A 20,883-nucleotide genomic window follows, 5' to 3' on the forward strand; every position below is an offset into this window, starting at 1 on the left:
AATCCATGCTGCTGCCATTTATGCCTGCCGCCGCACTGTAGGCATGCCCTCAGAGCTGGTATGGACGACCATGGATGCCACCTCCTATGCCATTCCCACCACAGTGGCCTTACTGGGATCCGTGGGCAGCATGCCGAGCACAATACCACAAGCTTCCCAGTCCACTCAAGACTTTTCCCTTCACCCTATGTACCAGGACCCTTTGAGCCCCGTGAAGAGGTGGTTGAGGAACTGAAAGAGGTTCCAGGAAGCTGCACCAGCAGCCAGTTTTCATCCTCTTCCCCAAATGAAACTATAATGCCCACCCCTGCCAACGTGGGGGGTGATTTTAAACAAATTTAAGACTCTCTTTAAGAGAGTGGCAGATTCCTTGGACATTCTACTAGAGGAAGTGCTTGAGTCCCATCATAAGCTGCTGGATGTACTGAAACGTCCTCCAGAATTGCCCTACCAATCAATTACTCTTATGCAACCAGCCAAAACCATCTGGCAGACCATGGCAACAGAGTGGATAAAAAAATATTGTATCTTTGAAGGGAATGGAATTCCTTTTTTTACATTGCACACCAGACTCCCTGGTGGTGAAAGTAGGGAGACAACACCATGCCCACCAATCACCCTCATGACAGGGACAGAAAGAGACTAGACCTTTTTGGTCGTAAGGTCTACCCATTGGCGACCCTACAATTTAGGTTCGCTGACTATGAAGCATTAATAGCAAAGTACAGTTATACAAACTACTCAAAGCTATTGGATTTTATTGACTTTCTGCCTGAAGAAAAAAGAGAACAATTCAGAGTGACCATCACAGAGGGCCGTCTTCTTGCTTAAACAGCCTTGCAGGTTTCACTGGACCTGGCAGACACGGCGGCAAGCTCCACCACCCCGGCTGTAGTCATGCGCCACACGTCTTGGCTCCATCTGTATGTACCTCTTTGGGAAAACCAATAAATGCTCGAGGATCTCCCATTTTGAAGTCCTCAAACTATTCGCTTCCAGAACTAATGAGTCCCTTCACTTGTTGAAGCACTCCAGAGCGATGCTGAAATTCTTCGTCATATACACACTCATGAATAAGAAGAAACAGGGCAAGTACTGCTCAGTGCAAAGATTCTGGTCTGTGCCTTGCACACAACCTCAGAGACCATATGACCCAGGAAGATGGAAGCAGTGACCCACAAGATAATGATGGCTCCCATCCCAGCCTTCGGCATCCAACAATCTTTTTCAGGGCAACAATTTTTGAAGTTTTGATTGCGGGCCCAAGATACCCACAACTTCAAGTACTGGAACACCCGCTTCCTCCCATCCATTTGGAGACCATCTGACCCCATTCCACCCAATTTGGCAGACCATCATGTCAGACATATGGGTACTAGAAATGGAGATGGGCCATTCCATCCTGTTTACCTCTGTTCCCCCTACCTATCCACCCTCCTTCCCCATCCCTCTTCAGGGACACTCTCATGAACATCTACTGTGACAGGAGATAAACCATCTCGTACACCTAGCTGCAGTAAAACCAGTACCAACACAGGATTAAGGGAGAGGATTCCACTCTCATTACTTTCCAACCCAGAAAAAAAACTGGAGGAGGGGAGACCTATTCTCAATGTAAGGAAACTCAACAAATTCATGAAGACCCAACCCTTCAGGATGGTTACGTTAGCAACCATAATTCCAGCACTGCAAAGAGGGGACTGGTTCTCAGACCTGGGCCTCTAGGATGCATATTTTCATGTAACATTACATCCCTCACACAAGGAGGTTCCTCAGGTTCATTCTAGGAGCGGAGCATTTTCAGTACAAAGTACTGCCTTTCAACTGTTCAATGCCCCACGGGTATTTTTGAAAGTTCTCACGGTGGTGGCGGCTCAACTATGCAGACAAGGGATCATAATGTTTCTCTACTTGGACAATTTGTTTATTTAAAGCATCCTCTCAACAAGGAGCACTAGAAGCCACTCAAAACACAGTAGCTCTTCTCACACAAATAGGCCTACAAAAAAATGCACATAAATCAACATTCACACCTGTGCAGAAACTAGAGTTCATCAGCGCCAACCTCAACTCTTCAGAAGTAACAGCCTCGCTGCCCTGACGATTCATGACTTTATTCAGTCTAATCTCCACGACGCTAGGCAGTCCCCAGACATTGGCCAAGACCTGCTTCCAAGTGTTGGCCCACATGTCTGCAACAACATTCGTCAAACATGCCAGACTACACATGTGATGAATGAAATTCTGGCTCTGGACAGAATACGTTCCACACAGACACAGCATAAATAAATGGCTCACAATGCCAAACAAGGTAGAAGACTCTCTACATTGGCGGACACAACAAAACAATATTGGAGCAAGAATCCCCTTTGTGCAGAACCCTCTAAATGATGATTGATGATGATGATGACTGTGGTCGCTTCCCTACTAGGTTGGAGGCACACTTATACAATGACACTGTCCAAGGCTGCTGGTCCCCATCAGAATCCATCCTACATATAAACCTATTGGAGCTGTGGGCAGTTCAAAATGCATGCTTCCATTTCCTACCTATGATCAAGAGCAAAACCATAAAGATCCTCATAGACGATGTCATTTGCATGTTTTATATAAATTAGCAAAGGGGGCGTGTATGATTCAGAAGCCATGCTACTATGGAATTGGTGCATCAGTCACAACATTGATGTTTCAGCCTCCTAACCAGGATGTCAAAACATCACCACAGATGCACTAAGCAGAAATTTTTCCCTAGGACCACAAGTGGAAAACGAACCCCAGAGTACTATGGAATATATTCAAACAGTGGGGGTCCCTAACTATAGATCTTTTTGTGCCAACTCAAAATTCCAAGTGCCCATATTTCTGCTCCATGTTCCCTGGGTAATGCTTTCCTCATCAAATGGGATACACTTCTACTGTACGCCTTCCCTCCGATCCCTTTTCTATCACGGATCATACACAAAATCAGGACAGAGAATTTCAGAGTCATATTGATAATTCCTACATGGCCCAGGCCTTCTAAAGATGGTTGTGTGCCATCCATGCTCCCTCCTTTTTCTACCTCATCTCCTCTCCCAGGATGCGGGCCAGGTTCTTCACTCAAACCTGGCAAGACTCCACCTCAAGGTATGGCTTCTCTGTGGTTCTGCGAAACCAAAATGACCTGTTCAGAGGAAGTAAAGGATATTCTGTTAAATAGTCATAGACCAGCTACTTGACATTTATACTTGCATAAATGGCACCTGGTACCAAAACAGACACATCATGGTGGTTTCCGCTCCTCAACCACTAGTACTAGGCTATATGTTGGAACTTAAGAAATCAGGCCTCTCTATGAGCTCAGTCCAAGTACACCTTGCAGCTATCACAGCGTTGCACCACAACGTGGAAGAGTTCTCTATTTTTTACTCATCCAATTACCAAGTGTTTTCTCAAGGGACTTTGTAACATCTATCCCGAAATACGAACCCCTTATTCTATCATGGGACCTCAGTCTGGTGTTAGGAGTCCTTACTGGACCACGATTTGAACCACATGTTCACTACTCCACCTTTTGATGTAGGTGGCTTTCTTCGTCACCATCAAGTTCCCCAGACGGGTGGAGGAACGGAGCTCTCATGGCACACACCGCCCTTCCCCCCCATTATACAATATTCTTAAAAAATAAAGTTACCTTAAGACCACATCCCAAGTTCCTACCTAAGGTTGCCTTCTCATTCCATCTGAAGCAACCGATTCACCTCATATCATTCTTCCCAAAACCCCATGGGAATAAACGAGAAGCAGCACTCCATGCCCTGAAGGTCTGAAAGGTTTTACATCAAAAGAAAAAAGACTTTAAGAAAGTCACCAGAATTATTCCTTTGCATCACAGAACTATCAAAAGGAGATGCCATATCTAAACAGAGGCTGTCTAAATGGATCTTCGGATGCATTGACTGTTATCACCAATAACAGCTGCAACCCCAACCAGGGACCTTCACACATTCCCCCAAAGCTGTATCTGCTTCAATAGCCTTCCTTAAGTGTCCTTATTACGGATATCTGCAAAGCAGAAACCTGGGTGTCAGCCCATATATTTCCACAACACTATGACACAGAGCAGCATTCATCATCAGCTACTCTATTCAGACTGTTTTATCATGTCATGACTACAACTCCAGAACTTACTTTCTTCCACTGAAGGGCACTGCTGTACAGTCATCTAAAGTGGAGCACTTACAGGGATGGACCTTGAAGAAAAGATTATTCACCTGGTGCAGTAACTGAGGTTCTTTGAGACTGTTGTCTCTATGGGTGCTCCATTAGCCTCTATCCTCCCCTCTACTTTGGAGTTTTCACACTAGATACTCTGTGATAGAGAAGGAACTGAAGTTGGTTGCATAGTACTGTATAACAGCTTGAGGTGGCACAAGACTGGGACCAGCGCATGTGCAACCCAACCAGGCATCGCCACTACAAATCTCCGATTACAAGCGCAGGGGTGCGCGATCACCTAAAGTGGTGCACCCACAGGGACAACCATCTAGAAGAATCTGTTGTTGCACAGGGTGAGTAACTTTCTCTTAACATTGGGGATTATTACATGATAGTGAACACTGTACTTGTGGACAAAGGAGGTACTTTTGCTTCACAGAATTCAGAAAATGAACTAGGAAACTTTGGTAATATTATGGAGGCAATGACAGTTTAAGAATAATCAAATGTTGCTACTATAGCTGAATTTAAAACGTTAATGGTTTAGGAGAATTTCCAGGTGCCTCACATTCATCAAACTGCAACCGGAATGGATTCTGCAACTGCTAGTGATGAAGATTCATATGAACTGGAGAAAGCTGTACATCATGAACAAAGAGAACCATTCTTGTTGCCAAGAACGATAAGACAACTGGTATGTAGGACTGTTTGACCTCTAAATCTTATTAAACTGTCTTCTTCTTTATTTAAATAACCTCCCTTGGAACAGAAGCCTGAAACTAAGTTTGAAAGCAAGTGACTTAAGATAACAGGAGAATAGTACTTTTCCTCATCAAAAAGTTTATTAAAATTGAATAATTCTTAATCTCAAATCTTTGCACTACTAGTGTTTTGGGTTTTTTTTTAAAACTATTTATTATTAACTTGAACAACTGTGTAAATGTTGCTATTGTAGCTCTAAACCTTTTTCTACAACAGATGGGAGAAATGAACAGGCCAAGTTTTAGACCTGAACTAGAAGGCAATAGTTCTGCTGAGTCTTCGGTTGGAACAGCAGCCAGTAATTCCAGAATAGAATACAGTCAGTCTGCAGAGGATCAGGTTATTGGTCCACCTGTACCAGGTAGGTTAATTTGGGAGTTATATACTTCCTTTTGCTAACTTTGGTAACAATGTTCATAAATTGCTAATGCATACTACCTGAAAACTTCGTTGGTCGTAGGGAAGACACTAAAATGTAGTTGAGATTGCACTTCCTTTTCAATCCCCTTTAAAAAAAAAAAAAAAAAAAAAAAAAAAAAAAAAAAAAAAAATTGGTAGGCAACCCCACTGCCCAATGAATACAGTACATTACAGTGTAACTACCTAAATCAAAATAAAAATGGATTGACCTGGTGTTACTCCATGACTCTTCTGACTTAGAATCTTCCCAGAACATTATTTTTACTAACTTAAAATGATAAAGTTACGGTTCCAGACCTTCTCAAGTGACTAATTACTCTGCTTAGATGTGTCCATCTGCTCTTTGGGGCAGGGAGAAAACAAAGCCCACAATAAGTAAATTTAGCGAACAGGGACTATGATAGAGCACTCTAAAGGTTTTTTCATCCAAGGAGTCAAGATTTATAGAAGGTTTTGGAATTCAGTTGGTGTTGGGCATTCTTACTGGGAAAGAGTTGGCTGTAAAATACAAAAAGTACATATTTTCTTAAGGTTAGCTCACAATATTTCACTTCCTACCCCTCACCTTAATCTTGTCTACCAAAGTTGTTAGTAATTTTAAAACATTCAGATTTTGTCATTGGTGGTGATGTACAGTCTTTGTGGGATTATTATGGCGTCTCAATTTCTCATTCTCAAATTAATTGTTTCTTAGGAATTGACATTATGGATCAAGCCATTAGTACTTCTTATTCAATATCCCATGTAACATGCTTCATAAGAAGGTACAATAAATGTGCAGAATGTAGTTATGGTATAACCTGTGTATAGGTAAAGTTAATTAAGACAGTCTGTAATTAATGGAGTTTATGGTCTGAGTCTGAGGAATTGTATTCCTTTCATAACACTTATTTTGATTCAAAGCACTCCTGTTGACTTAGTGGGCTTCGGATCAGAACAGAGTCCAAGAGTCCATTTGTGAGTGGAGCAGTCATTGCTGCAGAGCTAAACTACTAAATCATTTTAGATGCCTGGTAAATGAAGGACCGTTAGGTTTGTTGCTGCACTAAAGAATGTGGATTGGTTTTTGAGGATTGTTTCCCTTTCTCTCATCCCGTTGGCATCTCCTTTCTTTCTTTTGAGGCTGCACAGCCTGCAATTATTACTGGCCAGTGGGTCTTGAAAGTTATCTAGCAGGGGCATACAAGTCAACTTCTTTGGCATTTCCTGTCCCTCTCTTAAGGGACCACTCTCAGAATAGCTTACTGCGTTCATAGACTCTCTTCAGTTGGGTGCAGTGGAGATGATGTCTCTAGTTCTGTAGCAAGGGACTCTATTCCCATTACTTCCTTATTCAGAAGAAGAAAGGAGTATGGTATCCTTATAGAGCTTGGGAGTCTCAACAAGTTCATTCATAATCTCAGCTTTCAGATGCTTGCCCTTTCTTTTGTAATCCCTGCTCTTGAGCCCATGAATTGTTTCATGAGTCAGTTTGTAAATGCTTCCATGTGTGCATTCATTCAGGTAACAAATATCTATCTGTGCTTCATGGTCAGTGACCTTCACCAGCACTTTGGAAGTTGACCATCTAGTCAACAGCTCCAAGAGTTTTTACCAAATCTTTTTTGTTGGTAGCAACTCACCTGAGGAAACAAGGCCTCTACATGTACTCATATCTTGGTAACAGGTTGATTTGGAGCCACTGATCCCAGCAGGTCACAAAAGGAGGTTCAAATAATTCTTTATCTATTCTTTTGCTTAGGCTTGAGGATCAGTAGAGACAAAATCCACTCACCCCTATCCTGTTGGTAATTTATAGAAGCAATGTTGGACTCCACGGCAGTAAGAGTATATCTTTCTTGAGGAAGGTATTGCACAGTGTGTCATTTCACTTTACACCTCTGTTCTCTGCCAAAAACCTCAGTGAAGTGTCTGCCTTAGTTTCCTGTGACAGATGGCCACTGGTTCTTGTGATCCCATGTGCAAGGTTGAGTTTTTACTCTCTTTAAGGATGAGTAAAATTTGTTCACCCAACTGATCAGACACAGTATTGACTTACCTGTAGAGGTCCCACTGGAAGTGCTGGAATCTCTGCTTTGGTAGACAGATCCTTAAAACATCTGCCATCATGTAATTCTCCTTCCCCCTCCATCCCCCCCAAAAAACCAACAATTCTTGTTAGTCATCCAAACAGGACTGGGGCATCTGGAAAACCTTTAAATACAGGTCTTGTGGTCCAGGATATGCGACTGTGTGAAACATGCTTCTTGAATTCAGGTCTATCTATCTAGCTTGCAAGTAGTTTCTACTCCTGCATGGTATCACAACCCAAATCTTGATGGACAATACTACACCAGTGTAGTGTATTACAGAAACAGATAGGGAGTGAGATTCGTCTCTCTTATTTCAGGAAGTGGTCCACCTGTTTGGTGGTGCGTCCTTCATTGGATCAAACTAATAATCCTTCACTTACCAGACAACAGAAACCCGTAGAATGGTGGGGTCCCCCCATCCTCTTTGCCTCTGAAAGCTAAGAAAACTGAGGAAAGGTACCATGTATGTTTTCAAGGATACAAACATTTTTATACCCATTCTTGTCAGGGTTCCTTAGTTGTCTCAGCAGTGAACGAAAGAGTGTGTCAGGATCGTCCCCCTTCTACCACAAAGGACAAGGAGGTAAAGCAATTAGACTTGTTTGGTAGAAAACTTTATTCATGCATCTTGTCTACAATTCCACATTGCTAACCCACAGGCATTATTGGTCAGATACAACTTCTCCCTCTTGGGCAGGATGCTTAAGTTCCTAAACAAGTTGCCAGAGGATTCCAGATGAGAATTACAGGCTCAGTTAGACAAGGGCAAGATGTTGCTTGCACCTCTCTGCAGTCATCCTTAGAAGAGGCGGATTTGGCAGCTAGAGCTGTTGGATCTGCAGTACCTGTGTGCAGATGTTCATGGTTTCAATCCTCAGGCCTTCAGCAGGAGATCCAGCAGACTGTACAGGATCTCCCTTTTGAAGGTCCCATCTTCTTTCGCAGAAGATGGATGAGATGCTCCACAGTCTCAAAGATTCAAAAGCTGCATTAAAAATGTTGGGAATAGACATGGCTTTCCCTAAAAGAAAGCAATTCTGTCTTAATGCAGAGACTACCTACCTTTCCCACTGAGACAGTTGGATCAATCTAGAAAACAAGGCAAAACGGAAGACAACCTCTCCTTCAGTGTAGCAGATTCTTCCACACTGTTGAGAAATCCCCAATAGTCTGACTGTCTTGTCGAGACAGAGTACCAGATCATGATGTACTAGTTTCTCCATCCCCTTTTTTTGTAGCAATTACCCACTTCCTATGTGCTTGGTCCTGTATTACCACAGATTTGAAAAATTCCAAGTACTGTAAAACAGGGATGCATCCTGCAGTTTTTCTATCCTCTCACTCTGTCCCTCTTCAGGGACAACTCATCAGGATGTCTTCATCTGAGAACTATAGTCTTTTCTCCATTTGGCAGCTACTGAAGATGTTTCCCCTCTTAAGCGAAGGAAGGCTTTCTAGTCACACTACTTCCTGATTCCAAAGGCAAAAGGAGATCTCAAGACCATCCTGCACTTGTAAAGTTTGAACAAATATATAGAGTAAGGTTTTGTATGGTTACCCTAGACTCCGTCGTCCCTTCGCTGAGTCCTGGCAACTGATACGCTGCCCTTGACTTGAAGGGTACATGTTTCCATGTGATAATCCATCAAAACCACAGGAGAGTCTTAAGATTTTTGGTCATCACCACCCATTATCAGTTTACCTTTGTCCTGTCTGCTGCCCCACGAGTGTTTACTAAATAGATAGTGGTGGTAGCTGTGTTCCTAAGGAAAGTATATGTGCAAGTATTTCCTTACCTGGATGACTGGCTTATACAAGGTCCAAGGAGTAGACATTCTGCCCAGGATCTGATGTCTCTTCAGTGTTCTGGGGATGATCTACAAAGATAAATCAGTCTTGACTCTTCTCCTTAGTTCAAAGATTAGAATTTATAGGGGTGATCCTGGATTCTATAGTAGCCAGAGTGTTTTTTACGTCAAACCGGATTCCAGACAATGTTAAACATTTCTTTAGATCTCAAATCCCATTTACTTACAACAATAAGAAACTGCCTCAGACTACTGAGGCACGTGGCTTACTTGCACATATGTGGTTTGGCATGCCAGACTTCATGTCAGAAAGTTGCAAGGCTGGTTAAAGTCATGTACCCACCTGCTCGCCACTCACTGGACATGTTGATTTGAGTGCCCGCAGGAGTGCTGGCCACCTTGGACTGGAGGATGGATCTGACCGAAATTATGTATGGGTGTTCCATTTGCCCTTCCCTTACCCATGTCGACTCTGTTTGCAAATGTTTCTCTAGGTTGGAGAGCTCACCTAGGAAACCTACAAATTCATGGTCTGGTTTCATCAAGATTTGGCTCTCCACATAAATCTGCAGGAGTTGCAAGCTATGCACCTGGCCTGTGTCAGGCTTTTCTTTTTCACATCAAGGGAAAGACTACAATTCTTCGCAGACAGGGAAGGGCCCCATCAGACCATGTCTGTCAAAAGGCAGTTGGGGATCTGATGGCTGCTATTCATACTGGCTTGGAAAGACAGATTGCAGTATGCCTAACTGTGACATGCTGTAGCCCATGTACACCCTCTTGTGTGATTTGTGTATCATTCATTTTCACCCTTATAATGTAACCGTGTATTGTCTAATGCAAAATATGTCGTGTAAAGTGTGTTTTGAATGCTCATGACATACTGAACATTATTGTTACGGTAGTATGTTTCCGGCAATGTCATCTATATGTATAGATATGAAACTGTCATATCCCCAAATGTGTGTGTCACATGGCTTGAATAGATGCAGACAAACCCAAAGCTGAGGTTCCACGCCTTGCAGAGGCATGCATAAGGAACAATGGACTGGCCTGAGCACCTTTGAGCACTTTGGCTCAAGTGGAAGAAATCATGCCCATTGCCAGACATGGCCAATCACCTGGCCCAAGGGGGTTGATGAAATTTGTTAAAAGAAAAAGGCATCTTTGTCTCAGGGCTCACCCCTGGAATCCATCTTCTAAGCAACGTCAAGGACTCTAACAGTTGCCCATGGGGGTGGGGGGCATGGCTGTAAGAGGCATCTCAGCCAGCTGTGGATAAGCTAACATCAAGGACTGAAAAGCTACTGGAATACTAAGTTTAGTTTAGGATGCGAGTTACCTTTTAGTTAATTGTGATCAACTCCTTGATTCATATTGATCTTTTGATTTATATTTATTTGATTTATAATCACTTAAAATCTTGCTGTAGTCAATAAACTTATTTGTTTTATCTAAAACAGTGCATGTGGCTTGAGTGTGTGCAGAGACCTCACTTTGAGTGACAGAGTTGATGCATATCAATTTCTTTGATAAATTGACAGACATATGTAAAAGAGCTTACAGGTTGCAGTGTACAGCACTGAACCCTGTAAGGTGTCAGTTCCCGGAGTTGCATGTGGGACTGGGGATGTTTGCTGGGCATTGATCCCAGAAGCACTCCTTCACTGGACCAGGGACCAATTACTCACAGGAGGCTGGGCGTGGGCTGACCCAGGAGAAGGTGGTTCACACAGCAAAGTGGAGTAAGTGGGAGCCCAGGAGTGAGAAATTGGGGTGACACAGCTGCACACCAGTCCAGATTGGGCGGGGGGGGGGGGAATGTCACACTAGCCTCCCATTCCACTTCTTCCCAATGTGTTCCTCAAGCAGGATCATGTTTATATGATCCTCATAGCATGAGTGTGGCGTCTCCAGCACTGCTTCTCCAGTTTGCTGAGCCTATCAACCAGGGCTCCTTAACACTACCGGCAGAACCTGACCTGATCTCCTGAGACCATGGTCACCTGCTGGAAAACAGCAGGGCTGGGATGCATTTTATGGCCTTGGTGCTTCATGGTTATTGCCTCAGGTAACAGACTGTTCAGAAAATGTACAAAATATTCTCCTGAATAGCAGAAAACCATCTACTGGATATGCTTACCTGTTAAAGTGGAAATGATTCTCCCAATAGTTACAGCAGAAGGATATTTTGACAGTCCTGCCTCAATCCAACATGTTTTGGACTATTAGTTCCACCTTAAACAACAAGGCCCCATCAGTTTGTTGCATCAGAGTTTGTCAGCTAATTCCGCTTTCCACCCACCAGATGCAGGCTGCTCAGTATTTTCTAATCCTATGTTAGTAAGATTCATAAAGGCTCCGGAGAGGATATATTCCCATGTCATGGATCCCACTCTAGGACTTAAATCTGGTGCTAAATTGATGATTCTGCCCTCTCAGCTGATGGCTACTTGCTCTTTGCTGCATCTGTTTATGAAAGTAACATTTTTGGTAGCTATTACCTCCATGGGAAGAGTTAGGAGTGTCCAAAGGAAAATGTATATTTACATCTGCTTTGGAAATTCTTGAAATTAATGTTGGAATTCCACCTCAGTGAAGTCGTAAATTTAGCAACTTTCTTTCTTAAGCCCCATTTTCTGAAGGAATTGAGACTACATACCTTGAATATCAGATGGATGTTGGATTTGTATTTGAACAGAACTAGGTCTTTTAGATAGTCATCACAGCTATTGCCTCTGTTACAGACAGGATGAAAGGCCTTCCAGTCTCAGTGCAGAAGATTAAGTTCTGGATTTCAAGTTGTATATGTCTGTGCTATGACGTTGCCAATGTATCCCCTCCAGGCAGTGCACACTACAAGATCTCTGGCAGCTTCTGCGGCTTTTTGGCTCAAATATATATATATATAGAGAGAGAGAGAGAGCAACTTGGTCATCAGTACCTACCTTTACAACTCATTATGCTATATCTCAGCATTCCAGAGATGATTCCAAATTCAGATGAGTAGTCCTTCAGTCATTGTTCAGGTAGATGCTGAATCCCATATCCGGTTTGAACTGCGTGAGTCACCTGTAGTTGAATGGACATATACAATTACTTGAAAATGGTTACTAACCTGTTCTGTAAGTGTTGTTTCTTGAGATGTGTTGCACATGTCCATTCCACGACCCACCCCCCTTCACCTTTATATTGGATTCAGTCTGGTAAGAAGGGAGGGGGTCTGGGTCAGCTACGTCCTTTATACCAGTGGCTCTCAACCTTTCCAGACTACTGTACCCTTTTCAGGTGTCTTTGTCTTGCATATCCCAAGTTTCACGTAACTTAAGAACTACTTGCTTGCAAAATCAGACATAAAAATACAAAAGTGTCACAGCATCCAATTACTGAAAAATTGCTTACTTTCTTATTTTTACCATATACTTATAAAATAAATAAATTGGAATATAAATAGTATACTTGCTTTATATACTATACACTGAAATATAGTATAAACAAGTAATTGTCTGTATGAAATTTTAGTTAGTACTGACTTCGCTAGTGCTTTTTATGTTGCCTATTGTAAAACTTGACAAATATCTAGACTAATTGATGTACCCTCTGGAAGACCTCTGTGTACTCCCAGGGGTACACATACTCTTGGTTGAGAACAACTGCTTTATACCATTGAGGGAGCAGCATGAGACCACAGAGTATACATGCATCACCCCAACAGATATCACTAAGGGAAAAATCTCTGACTCTGGTGCACTGGGGACACACCTGAAGTGGAATGGACATGTGCAACACATCTTGAAGAACAACAGTTAAAAAACTGGTTAGTAACTGTTTTTTTCAAGAGTTGAGGAAGAGTTTCTAGAGAAGTCAATGGGCTCTCTTATTAGGGATTCCTGCCTGCCACTTGAACATTCTTTGATCTCATCTGATTCTCCTAGCTTTCAAGACAATTTTTGAGGTTAAAGTCACTGTTTTGTTTCTGTAACTTTTGTGTGATCCATTTTGCTAACTCTACTCACATATTTCTAAGAGATGGTCTCTTTATCCAGTCACAATTAGATTTTTGTAATGAATATACTTTGATACAGTTACAAAAATGTATTGGATGTTTTTGGTTCCTTTGCCTCCACTGCTGCATGCCCTTCTAAAGTAGTGTTGGAGTATTTTGCTAGAGCCTGGAGACAATGACTTAAAGAAATATCCCTATATTTTTTTTCTTTATCCTTTCCAAGTAACAAACTTGTTTGTCTATTTGTAATTCTATTTGTTCGATAACTTTTCAGTTTTCTACACTGTATTGCCTGTGGCTGAAAGTGATAAATTTCTCTTTTTTTGGTGGGGTGCTTGATTGGGTTGTTCTAATGTGTTCCCTTCTCAGTGCTATGCCCTTTCTTAGCCCCTTATGAAGTGTTTTGACCCAGAAGTAGCTTTTTATAGAAATTCTTGTGACTGAATTACTCATGTAACTTTAATTCAACCACTTCCTGATTTCAGAGTGTTTAACTGTTCAGCCTTAGCATTCTCCTAGTGTAGCTGTTGGTGTGGTTATAAACATGACTTAAAACATTTACCCAAATATTAAATCTGCTTGCCATGTCAAAGTACATCAGTGTCCAGCGTTGCATCCCTTTTGCTTAGTCTTTTGCTGACCAGGTTGGGCCTGAAGGGTAGTCTCCTAGTGGCTGAAGTCTTGACTTGCCCCCACTCCTGTAACGTTGCCCCCTCGACATACCAATCAATTAATTGTGGACCACCCTAATGACCAGGTTTCTAGTTTTCTGTGATTACTCCCCCGCCCCCTCCCAAAAAAAATTCTCTGATTAAAAAACCATAAGAATCTGTGTTTTTCTGTAATTAAAATTAAATGATGAACTTTAGTTTCTCTAGCCACAGTGTGTGTATATATAGGTATTAGTTGAACTATAGTGACCATACATCCCATTTTGGCTGGGACAGTCCCCTTTTTAATTCCTGTCCTGGATGTCCTGACTTTTTTTTGGCAAAAGTGGCATTTGTCCCTTTTGCTCTTGCCAACTGATTATCAGTTTTTCTATGACAAATGGATTTCTAGGATCCCTGCTGATAACTAATGCTGGGATAGCCTTATTGTCAATAAGGCTAACTTCAGCAGGCTCTACACAGAGCCGCCTCCTGGAAGGTAGAGGGCAAAGACATCTCCTTCCTAGAACAGACCCCCAGCTTGTCTAAATACAGGGAGCAGCAGACTGAGGAATAGAGTCCACAGCCATCCTGTAGACCAGCAGTGATGGGTGTCCTGCCTTTTACTGTAGAAGAGCACTCTTGTCTATGGAGCGGGCCCTGTTAATAGAACCCTAATGAGTAGAAGACTGAGGGTGTAGGGGAATTCCAGCCATGCTAGCAAAGATTTCTGAATGCGAGAGCCACTCAAGCAGGGGACTCTGAGGGGAGGCAGAGATAAAGGCAGCCCCACACAGCTGTCTGCTGGAGTGGTGGGGATGTCATTGAGGAGGGTTTCACACACACAGCTCTCAAATGTTGAAGTTGGATCCCCAAGACCCTCCTACTCAATGGTTAGCATCCACCTAGTACATCTTACGCTGGTTGCTCTACACTTAGCTGCCCTAATAGTTGCAGTGCTGGCTGTCTCTGCATACTTAGTAAGACATTACTGCATTAGTTAATTCTGTTTGTATTTCCTAAGTTCTTCTTAACAATAAGGGTATAAAGTTTAAGCAGTTAGTTTAATAAATTAAATTCTGTGAAAAGTGATGATGCTTGCTTGGCAAAAAATTCTGCTTACCAGCTTTGATTATGTAGCACAGGGGTGTCAAACTCATTTGCTATGGCATGCCAGATTTGAATTAAATGTACTTCAAGTGGGCCATACATACCATAAATCGAAATACTAGGCACAACCATTTTTATGTAGTATTATATTTTATTTGCTAGATATCAGCGATATAAAAACTGCAGTAAATTCACGTCTACAACTACTACTATTTTACGATTAAAAGAATCGATCAATGATTAAGAATTATAGTACTGCGCGATGCTCCAAGACCACACTGTCCCTCTCCCGCCTTTTGGAGAGCTGTGTCTCGTGCACACAGTGTTCCACGCACTGCCACCAGAGTACACAGATCTCGTGGCAGCACGCGCTGCTGCGACATCTTGCGGCTTTGTACCCTCTGGCGGCAGCGCACAACTCCAGAGAGTACAACGTTGCAAGATGTCACGGCAGCGCGCTGCCACCAGAGGTCGGACCCAAAAGGTTGGTGGGATACGGCCCGTGGACCGGATGTTTGACACCCCTGTTGTAGCACGTTTTAGACTCCTTTACAGACTGTACATTTTAATAGAATCATTTGGTGACCTTCATCTGCAAATAGCTTGTTTGAGTAACTTTGCCCTGCAACCTAATTATCAAAGATCATAACCTTGCAAATAGTACTCTTGCTGAAGGTGCAATCCACTCCATCCTCCAGATCATTAATGAAGATTATTTCTCTCATGCTGCAGAAAATGCTTGTGGCCTTGGAGATCTTGGAAGTGAAGGAGCTGCTTTGGTACCACTATATCCCCCTGACATGCAGATTTTTAATATAGGGAGAATTGGAAGAAACGTAACTGGAGAAGAAACTGAAGACTTAGTACAGGCTGCTTCTGAATATATTACTCCTGATGACATTCCTACTCACAATGAGGTAACAAAACTTCAAAGTACTGCTTCTCTACAAGAAAGAGAAAAAATTCAAACTTTTCTATGGTTGAACACCTCCACGAAGTCTCTCTACTAAAATATTCTCTTTTAATTTTCTAATGACCTGTGTATTATCAACGTGGGGTCTTTGGTAATATGTCTGCAACTGCAAGTATTGATGATAAACTTAGTATTTGGGTCTGTAGTGGGGTGTGAAGCAGAAGGGATATAAGTGCTCCAGTGACAAGCAGAGAGAAATTCTGTATCTGGTATATACAATCTCATGCTCTCCTTCTTCTCTCCTCCTCCAAGACAGTGTCAAATTGGCTGTTGTGTACAAATTTCTGGAACTACACTTCTGAGCCAGCCCTTAGAGCAGAGGGAAGATTCTGCAAGAAGGGAAGCAGAACTGGCTGAGATTGATCCTCTTTAGGTGGCCATATAATAAAGGCCAGTACCTCTCTGGAATATTTTAGGGTGGTTTCAAAATAGCTTTTCTAAAAAGATGGCCTCTTGTATAAAAGTATCATTGTATTTGATCACTACACATAGTCATGCTCTCTCTCCTTCCCACCCTCCCTTCCTTCCTGATTACTTAAATTCGTAGCATTAGCATAGGGGATCTCAGGTGTAATTATTTTAAGCTTTCATGAGACTATTCATTGAATCCTGTTTAACGTCTCCCTTTTTACCTATATTAAATGCAGCTTCAGCATAGCACTAATAACATTGCTGCTTAATCCCCTGGGGGAAGAAAATATTAAAATAACTGTCGGGCCATAAACATTAAGTCTTAATCGTAATTGTATGGTTATTGCCTGGCATCACTCCAGGATAGAATTGAGGTTGTTTGTGCCTTACCTATGTATTTCCACAGTTCGGCTTATTTTGATTTCTGTTTAAGTATAATCCTAACTATGAAGTTCCAGTTTTTGTAATGCTTGGTTTGGTGATAATTACACCCCTGGAATGTAAATTGCTGATATATACACTCAGCTTAAGTCATCTTAACTTATTCCTAGCCCAAAAAACCCTACATTATGTTTGCATATATATTGAGGTCTTCCGCTTACTTGATTATAGGCAGCCTTAAGAATATAGTGTGGATTGATTTGGAAATAGTGATAGGATGACTTCAGCATTATCAAATGGGATCATAACATAAGCGAGAGAGACTTTAGTGAGGCTGCATATTAATGTTGTTAGTTCCAGTTTAAATAGTTTCTAAAAATTAGACCAAAATGTTTTAATTTTGGTTTAAATGTGCATTCAACTGCTACTTAAAACAATGACCTAGTTTGTCTAAATTGGGTCTAATGGCTTAAGGTCAAATCTAACTAGAAACACTTGGTAGTTTTGTGAACAGATAAAGTGCTAACTACTTGGTTTAATTTTTTTGTTCTTAAGGATGCCATGAATGGTGGAGATGCACTAAATTCCATCAGTGTTGCTGAATTCAAACTAGATTCATTATACCTTCAGCACATGGACAGCAATAAGACTGATGCCATTTTAGAGGAGAAATCAACCACAAAGAGAACACAGTCCTCTAACTTGTGTCATGCTTTTTCATCTGATGCTGAAGAAATATTGTGCTTGGCTGATGGGGTACTTGTGTATGACACACCTTCTAAAATTCCTGTTAGTGAAAATGCAGCTATCACAGATACAAATCCAGTTAATGAGTGTGAACTTGGTCTGGCTGATACTTACTTGTCTCCAACTGCTGGTGGTAGAGCAACTGAATACTACCATACAACAGAAGAAGGTCAGTTGCTGTAGAAATAACCCATTAGGTCAAATGAGACAAGATTGGTTTTTATGATGAGGGAACTAAAATTGCAAGTTAAGCATTTTCCTAAATGTACCAGATGTTTATAAGAGAAGATTGAAGTCAATGTTAGCTATAAGAAATATCTGGTTCAGTTTTGAGTACTGTTGTTTATCGATGGTATTTAATATATTAAATCACTTACTATAGTAAAACTTAATTTATGAAGTGTTCTACAGTTAATAAAAAGTTGTTTCAATTACAGTAACTAATATCAGTTACAGGTTAGAAAATGTAACTAACCGGCAAACATATTGCTTTGTACTTAGAATTTAAGTGACTACTTTTTTTTGTACCCCTTTATCTTGGTTTAAAGTAAATTCAGCATTTTATGACCCAGATGACCCACCACACAGTATTGTCTATCAAAATGAAGAGGGCAAATGGGTGACTGACCTGGCATATTATACCTCATTTGATAAAGAGCAAGCCTTAAATCTGCCTGCAGACAGTAAAATAAGTGAGGACTTCATAGCTGCATGTAAGTAATCTTTTTTTCTTGTTCCATTGACTACTCAGTTGTATATAATTAAGACCAGTGCTTTCTTTGGTGTATATGAACATAGAAATGATTGGTGCTACCACCACCTGCAGTGTCAAATAGATTCCCAGGACCAAAGGCTTATATGAATCGATCATGATATGGCTAATGGCTTCTTCCCCACATCTTCTCCCTCCATCCTCCAGTGAAGATTGTGGTTTAAAGGATTTATTGACCCCTCACAGACGTGGCTGTTTCCTGATATATAAGAGAACTTAGAGGATGTCACAATGGTATGGGAGCAAAGAACAAGCTTGCTTTTGGACATCGGTTACTACCACCCTGTAATCCCACAGAGGCTGTTATAATCATTCTCTATCACAACATGGATATGGAAGTCTCACAAAACTACAGGAAACTCCAGCAAAATATTTCTTCTCCCTCTTAGCATTTGTAGTTCCATGGACTGCTCTGTTTTCTTAACTGTATATACTAATTACATAGAAAATTCTTTTTTAAGTTGCAAAGTCAATTCCTAAATTAGGGTACATGATACAGAATTAAGGTTTTATCTTTACTTCTGTCCCTTTGTGAATGTGTGTGTTATGGTGGTCTTAGTTCTGGGAGTCCTTTTCCACAGGACACAAGCCTTATTCCCTTTGGGATATGTGGTGCTCAGTAATTGAGTAATTCATCTTTATTCAGTGTGTAGGCCTACATCATATTTACTGCACACGAACCAAAGTTGTACTGAATTTGGAATGTTTTATTTCTGCATGGGCTTTCTTCCTTTGGGGACCAGCAGAATGAATACATCACAAACAATTCATTTATCATCATCATCCTGGTAATTAATAGAAGTACTATCCCTATTTTGCAGACAGGAACTGAAGTACAAATAGACTTGGCCAGAAATGTAAGTGTTCATTAACCTTGAGTGCACAATTTGAGACCTATAGGGTATGCTTTTTCCAAAAGTACTGAGCATTTGCAGCTCCTATAAACTTCAGGGTTGAGTGCTCAGCATTTCTGAAAGTCAGGTCCTAGGTGTCTCAAGTGAGGTGTGCAGAATTGTAGCAACACAAAACTAACTAGCATCTTCAGAAGTAGCCACTGAAGTGACTTACCTGATTTTTATAAGTCTGGCAGAGCAAGGATAGGAGTTAGCTTTTCTGCCTGTCTAGTGCTTAACGACCAGGTCATCTTTCTTCTCCTACTACCTGGTGTTCCACCTTCATTTACTACACACCTTCCAACTTCTTCTTCAAGTGAGTCAGGGGTCATGTGGAAAAAAGCCTTTACTCTGTAACACAACCCTGTAACATTCTCAATTCATCCTGTATACTGAATGAGCAGAGTTACTACATTGTGTGATCATAGAATTAGAGACTGCATTATAATGCACATATCCAAGGAGACAAGTAAGCTTGCATGGTAACCTTACTTGATAAACCTATATTCTCAATTACAACAGCTTGTTGTAGGGACCAAAGCTATTTATTATTTAGTAAATGCTATTAATGCAGCTGCAATTTAAGCATGTACATCTATAACTAAGATGTTTGTAACCTCGTTGGTTATTGTGCATGGTGTTTTGAAAACTGGTACAGTACAACTCTGAAATGCTTCAATTTATGGGAGGCATTTTGAAACTTTGAAGATAATTTTCCATGGTGGATACATAGGTTTTGAAAGCTAAAAGCTAATTTGAGATAATCTTCAGCACTGTAGGGCCTATTGCTATAGACGAGGGGTGTCAAACATCCAGCCTGCGGGCCAGATGCGGCCCACCAACCTTTTTGGTCTAGTCCCTGGTGGCAGAACGCGCTGCTGCCAGAGGATACAACGCCATAAGATGTCGCGGCATCACGCACTGCCACAAGATCTGTGTACTCTGGTGGTAGTGCGTGGAACGCTGTGTGCATGAGACACAGCGCTCCAAAAGGTGGAAGAGGGACAGTGTGATCTTTTAGGGCATCATGCAGTACTATAATTCTTAATCATTGATTGATTCTTTAAATCATAAAATAGTAGTAGTTGTAGATGTGAATTTACTTGCAGTTTTTATATCGCTGATATCTAGCAAATAAAATATAATACTACATAAAAATAGTTGTGCCTAGTATTTCGATTTATGGTATGTATGGCCCACTTGAAGTACATTTAATTCAAATAGCAAATGCGTTTGACACCCCTGCTATAAACAGTGTATCAAAAAAGTACTGATGGTTGTGGGTTGTTTTTTTTTTTTTTTTTTTTTTTTTTTTTTGCTGCCAGGAGGACTAAATTATGTCTAAAATGAAAGCTTAATTTTTTACATATAAGGCACAGGAGCTTGATTTGCAAAGATATTCAAAAAGGGACTTTTGTAAATCCAGCTTGCCTCTTTAAGTGTGTGATTACCTTTGTAAAACTTTGTATGCATTGTTATGCATGCTGTAGCAGAAAGAATTCTTCATTGATTAGGAAGAATGCTGCAAAATTATGAAATTGTCCCTTCAAATCAGTTTTATATCTATGGGTATATTGTAGTTAATTATTTTCATTTTTTAAAGCTGAAGCAATAGCTAAGATTGCACAAGATCAAGAAGAATTTGAGAGGGAGCACAGATTTATACAGGTTAGTGACTTTA

The 20,883-nt window shown here is 41.2% G+C and overlaps 1 protein-coding gene across 1 annotated transcript in view; it reads left to right on the forward strand.

Moving 5' to 3' along the window:
- CEP192 (centrosomal protein 192) overlaps nt 1-20,883 on the forward strand; it is a 211,473-nt gene that overhangs the window by 49,811 nt on the left and 140,779 nt on the right. The window contains exons 16-21 of the mRNA XM_067546060.1: nt 4,745-4,891; nt 5,176-5,320; nt 15,758-15,942; nt 17,346-17,706; nt 18,086-18,250; nt 20,806-20,870. Of these exons, the coding sequence (XP_067402161.1) occupies nt 4,745-4,891; nt 5,176-5,320; nt 15,758-15,942; nt 17,346-17,706; nt 18,086-18,250; nt 20,806-20,870 (1,068 nt within the window). The remainder of the gene's footprint in view (nt 1-4,744; nt 4,892-5,175; nt 5,321-15,757; nt 15,943-17,345; nt 17,707-18,085; nt 18,251-20,805; nt 20,871-20,883) is intronic.

The sequence above is a fragment of the Emydura macquarii genome, unplaced genomic scaffold (genome assembly GCF_026122565.2).
Source record: "Emydura macquarii macquarii isolate MOO-44397 ecotype Brisbane River unplaced genomic scaffold, CSIRO-AGI_Emac_v2 contig_212, whole genome shotgun sequence".
Lineage (NCBI taxonomy): Eukaryota > Metazoa > Chordata > Testudines > Chelidae > Emydura > Emydura macquarii.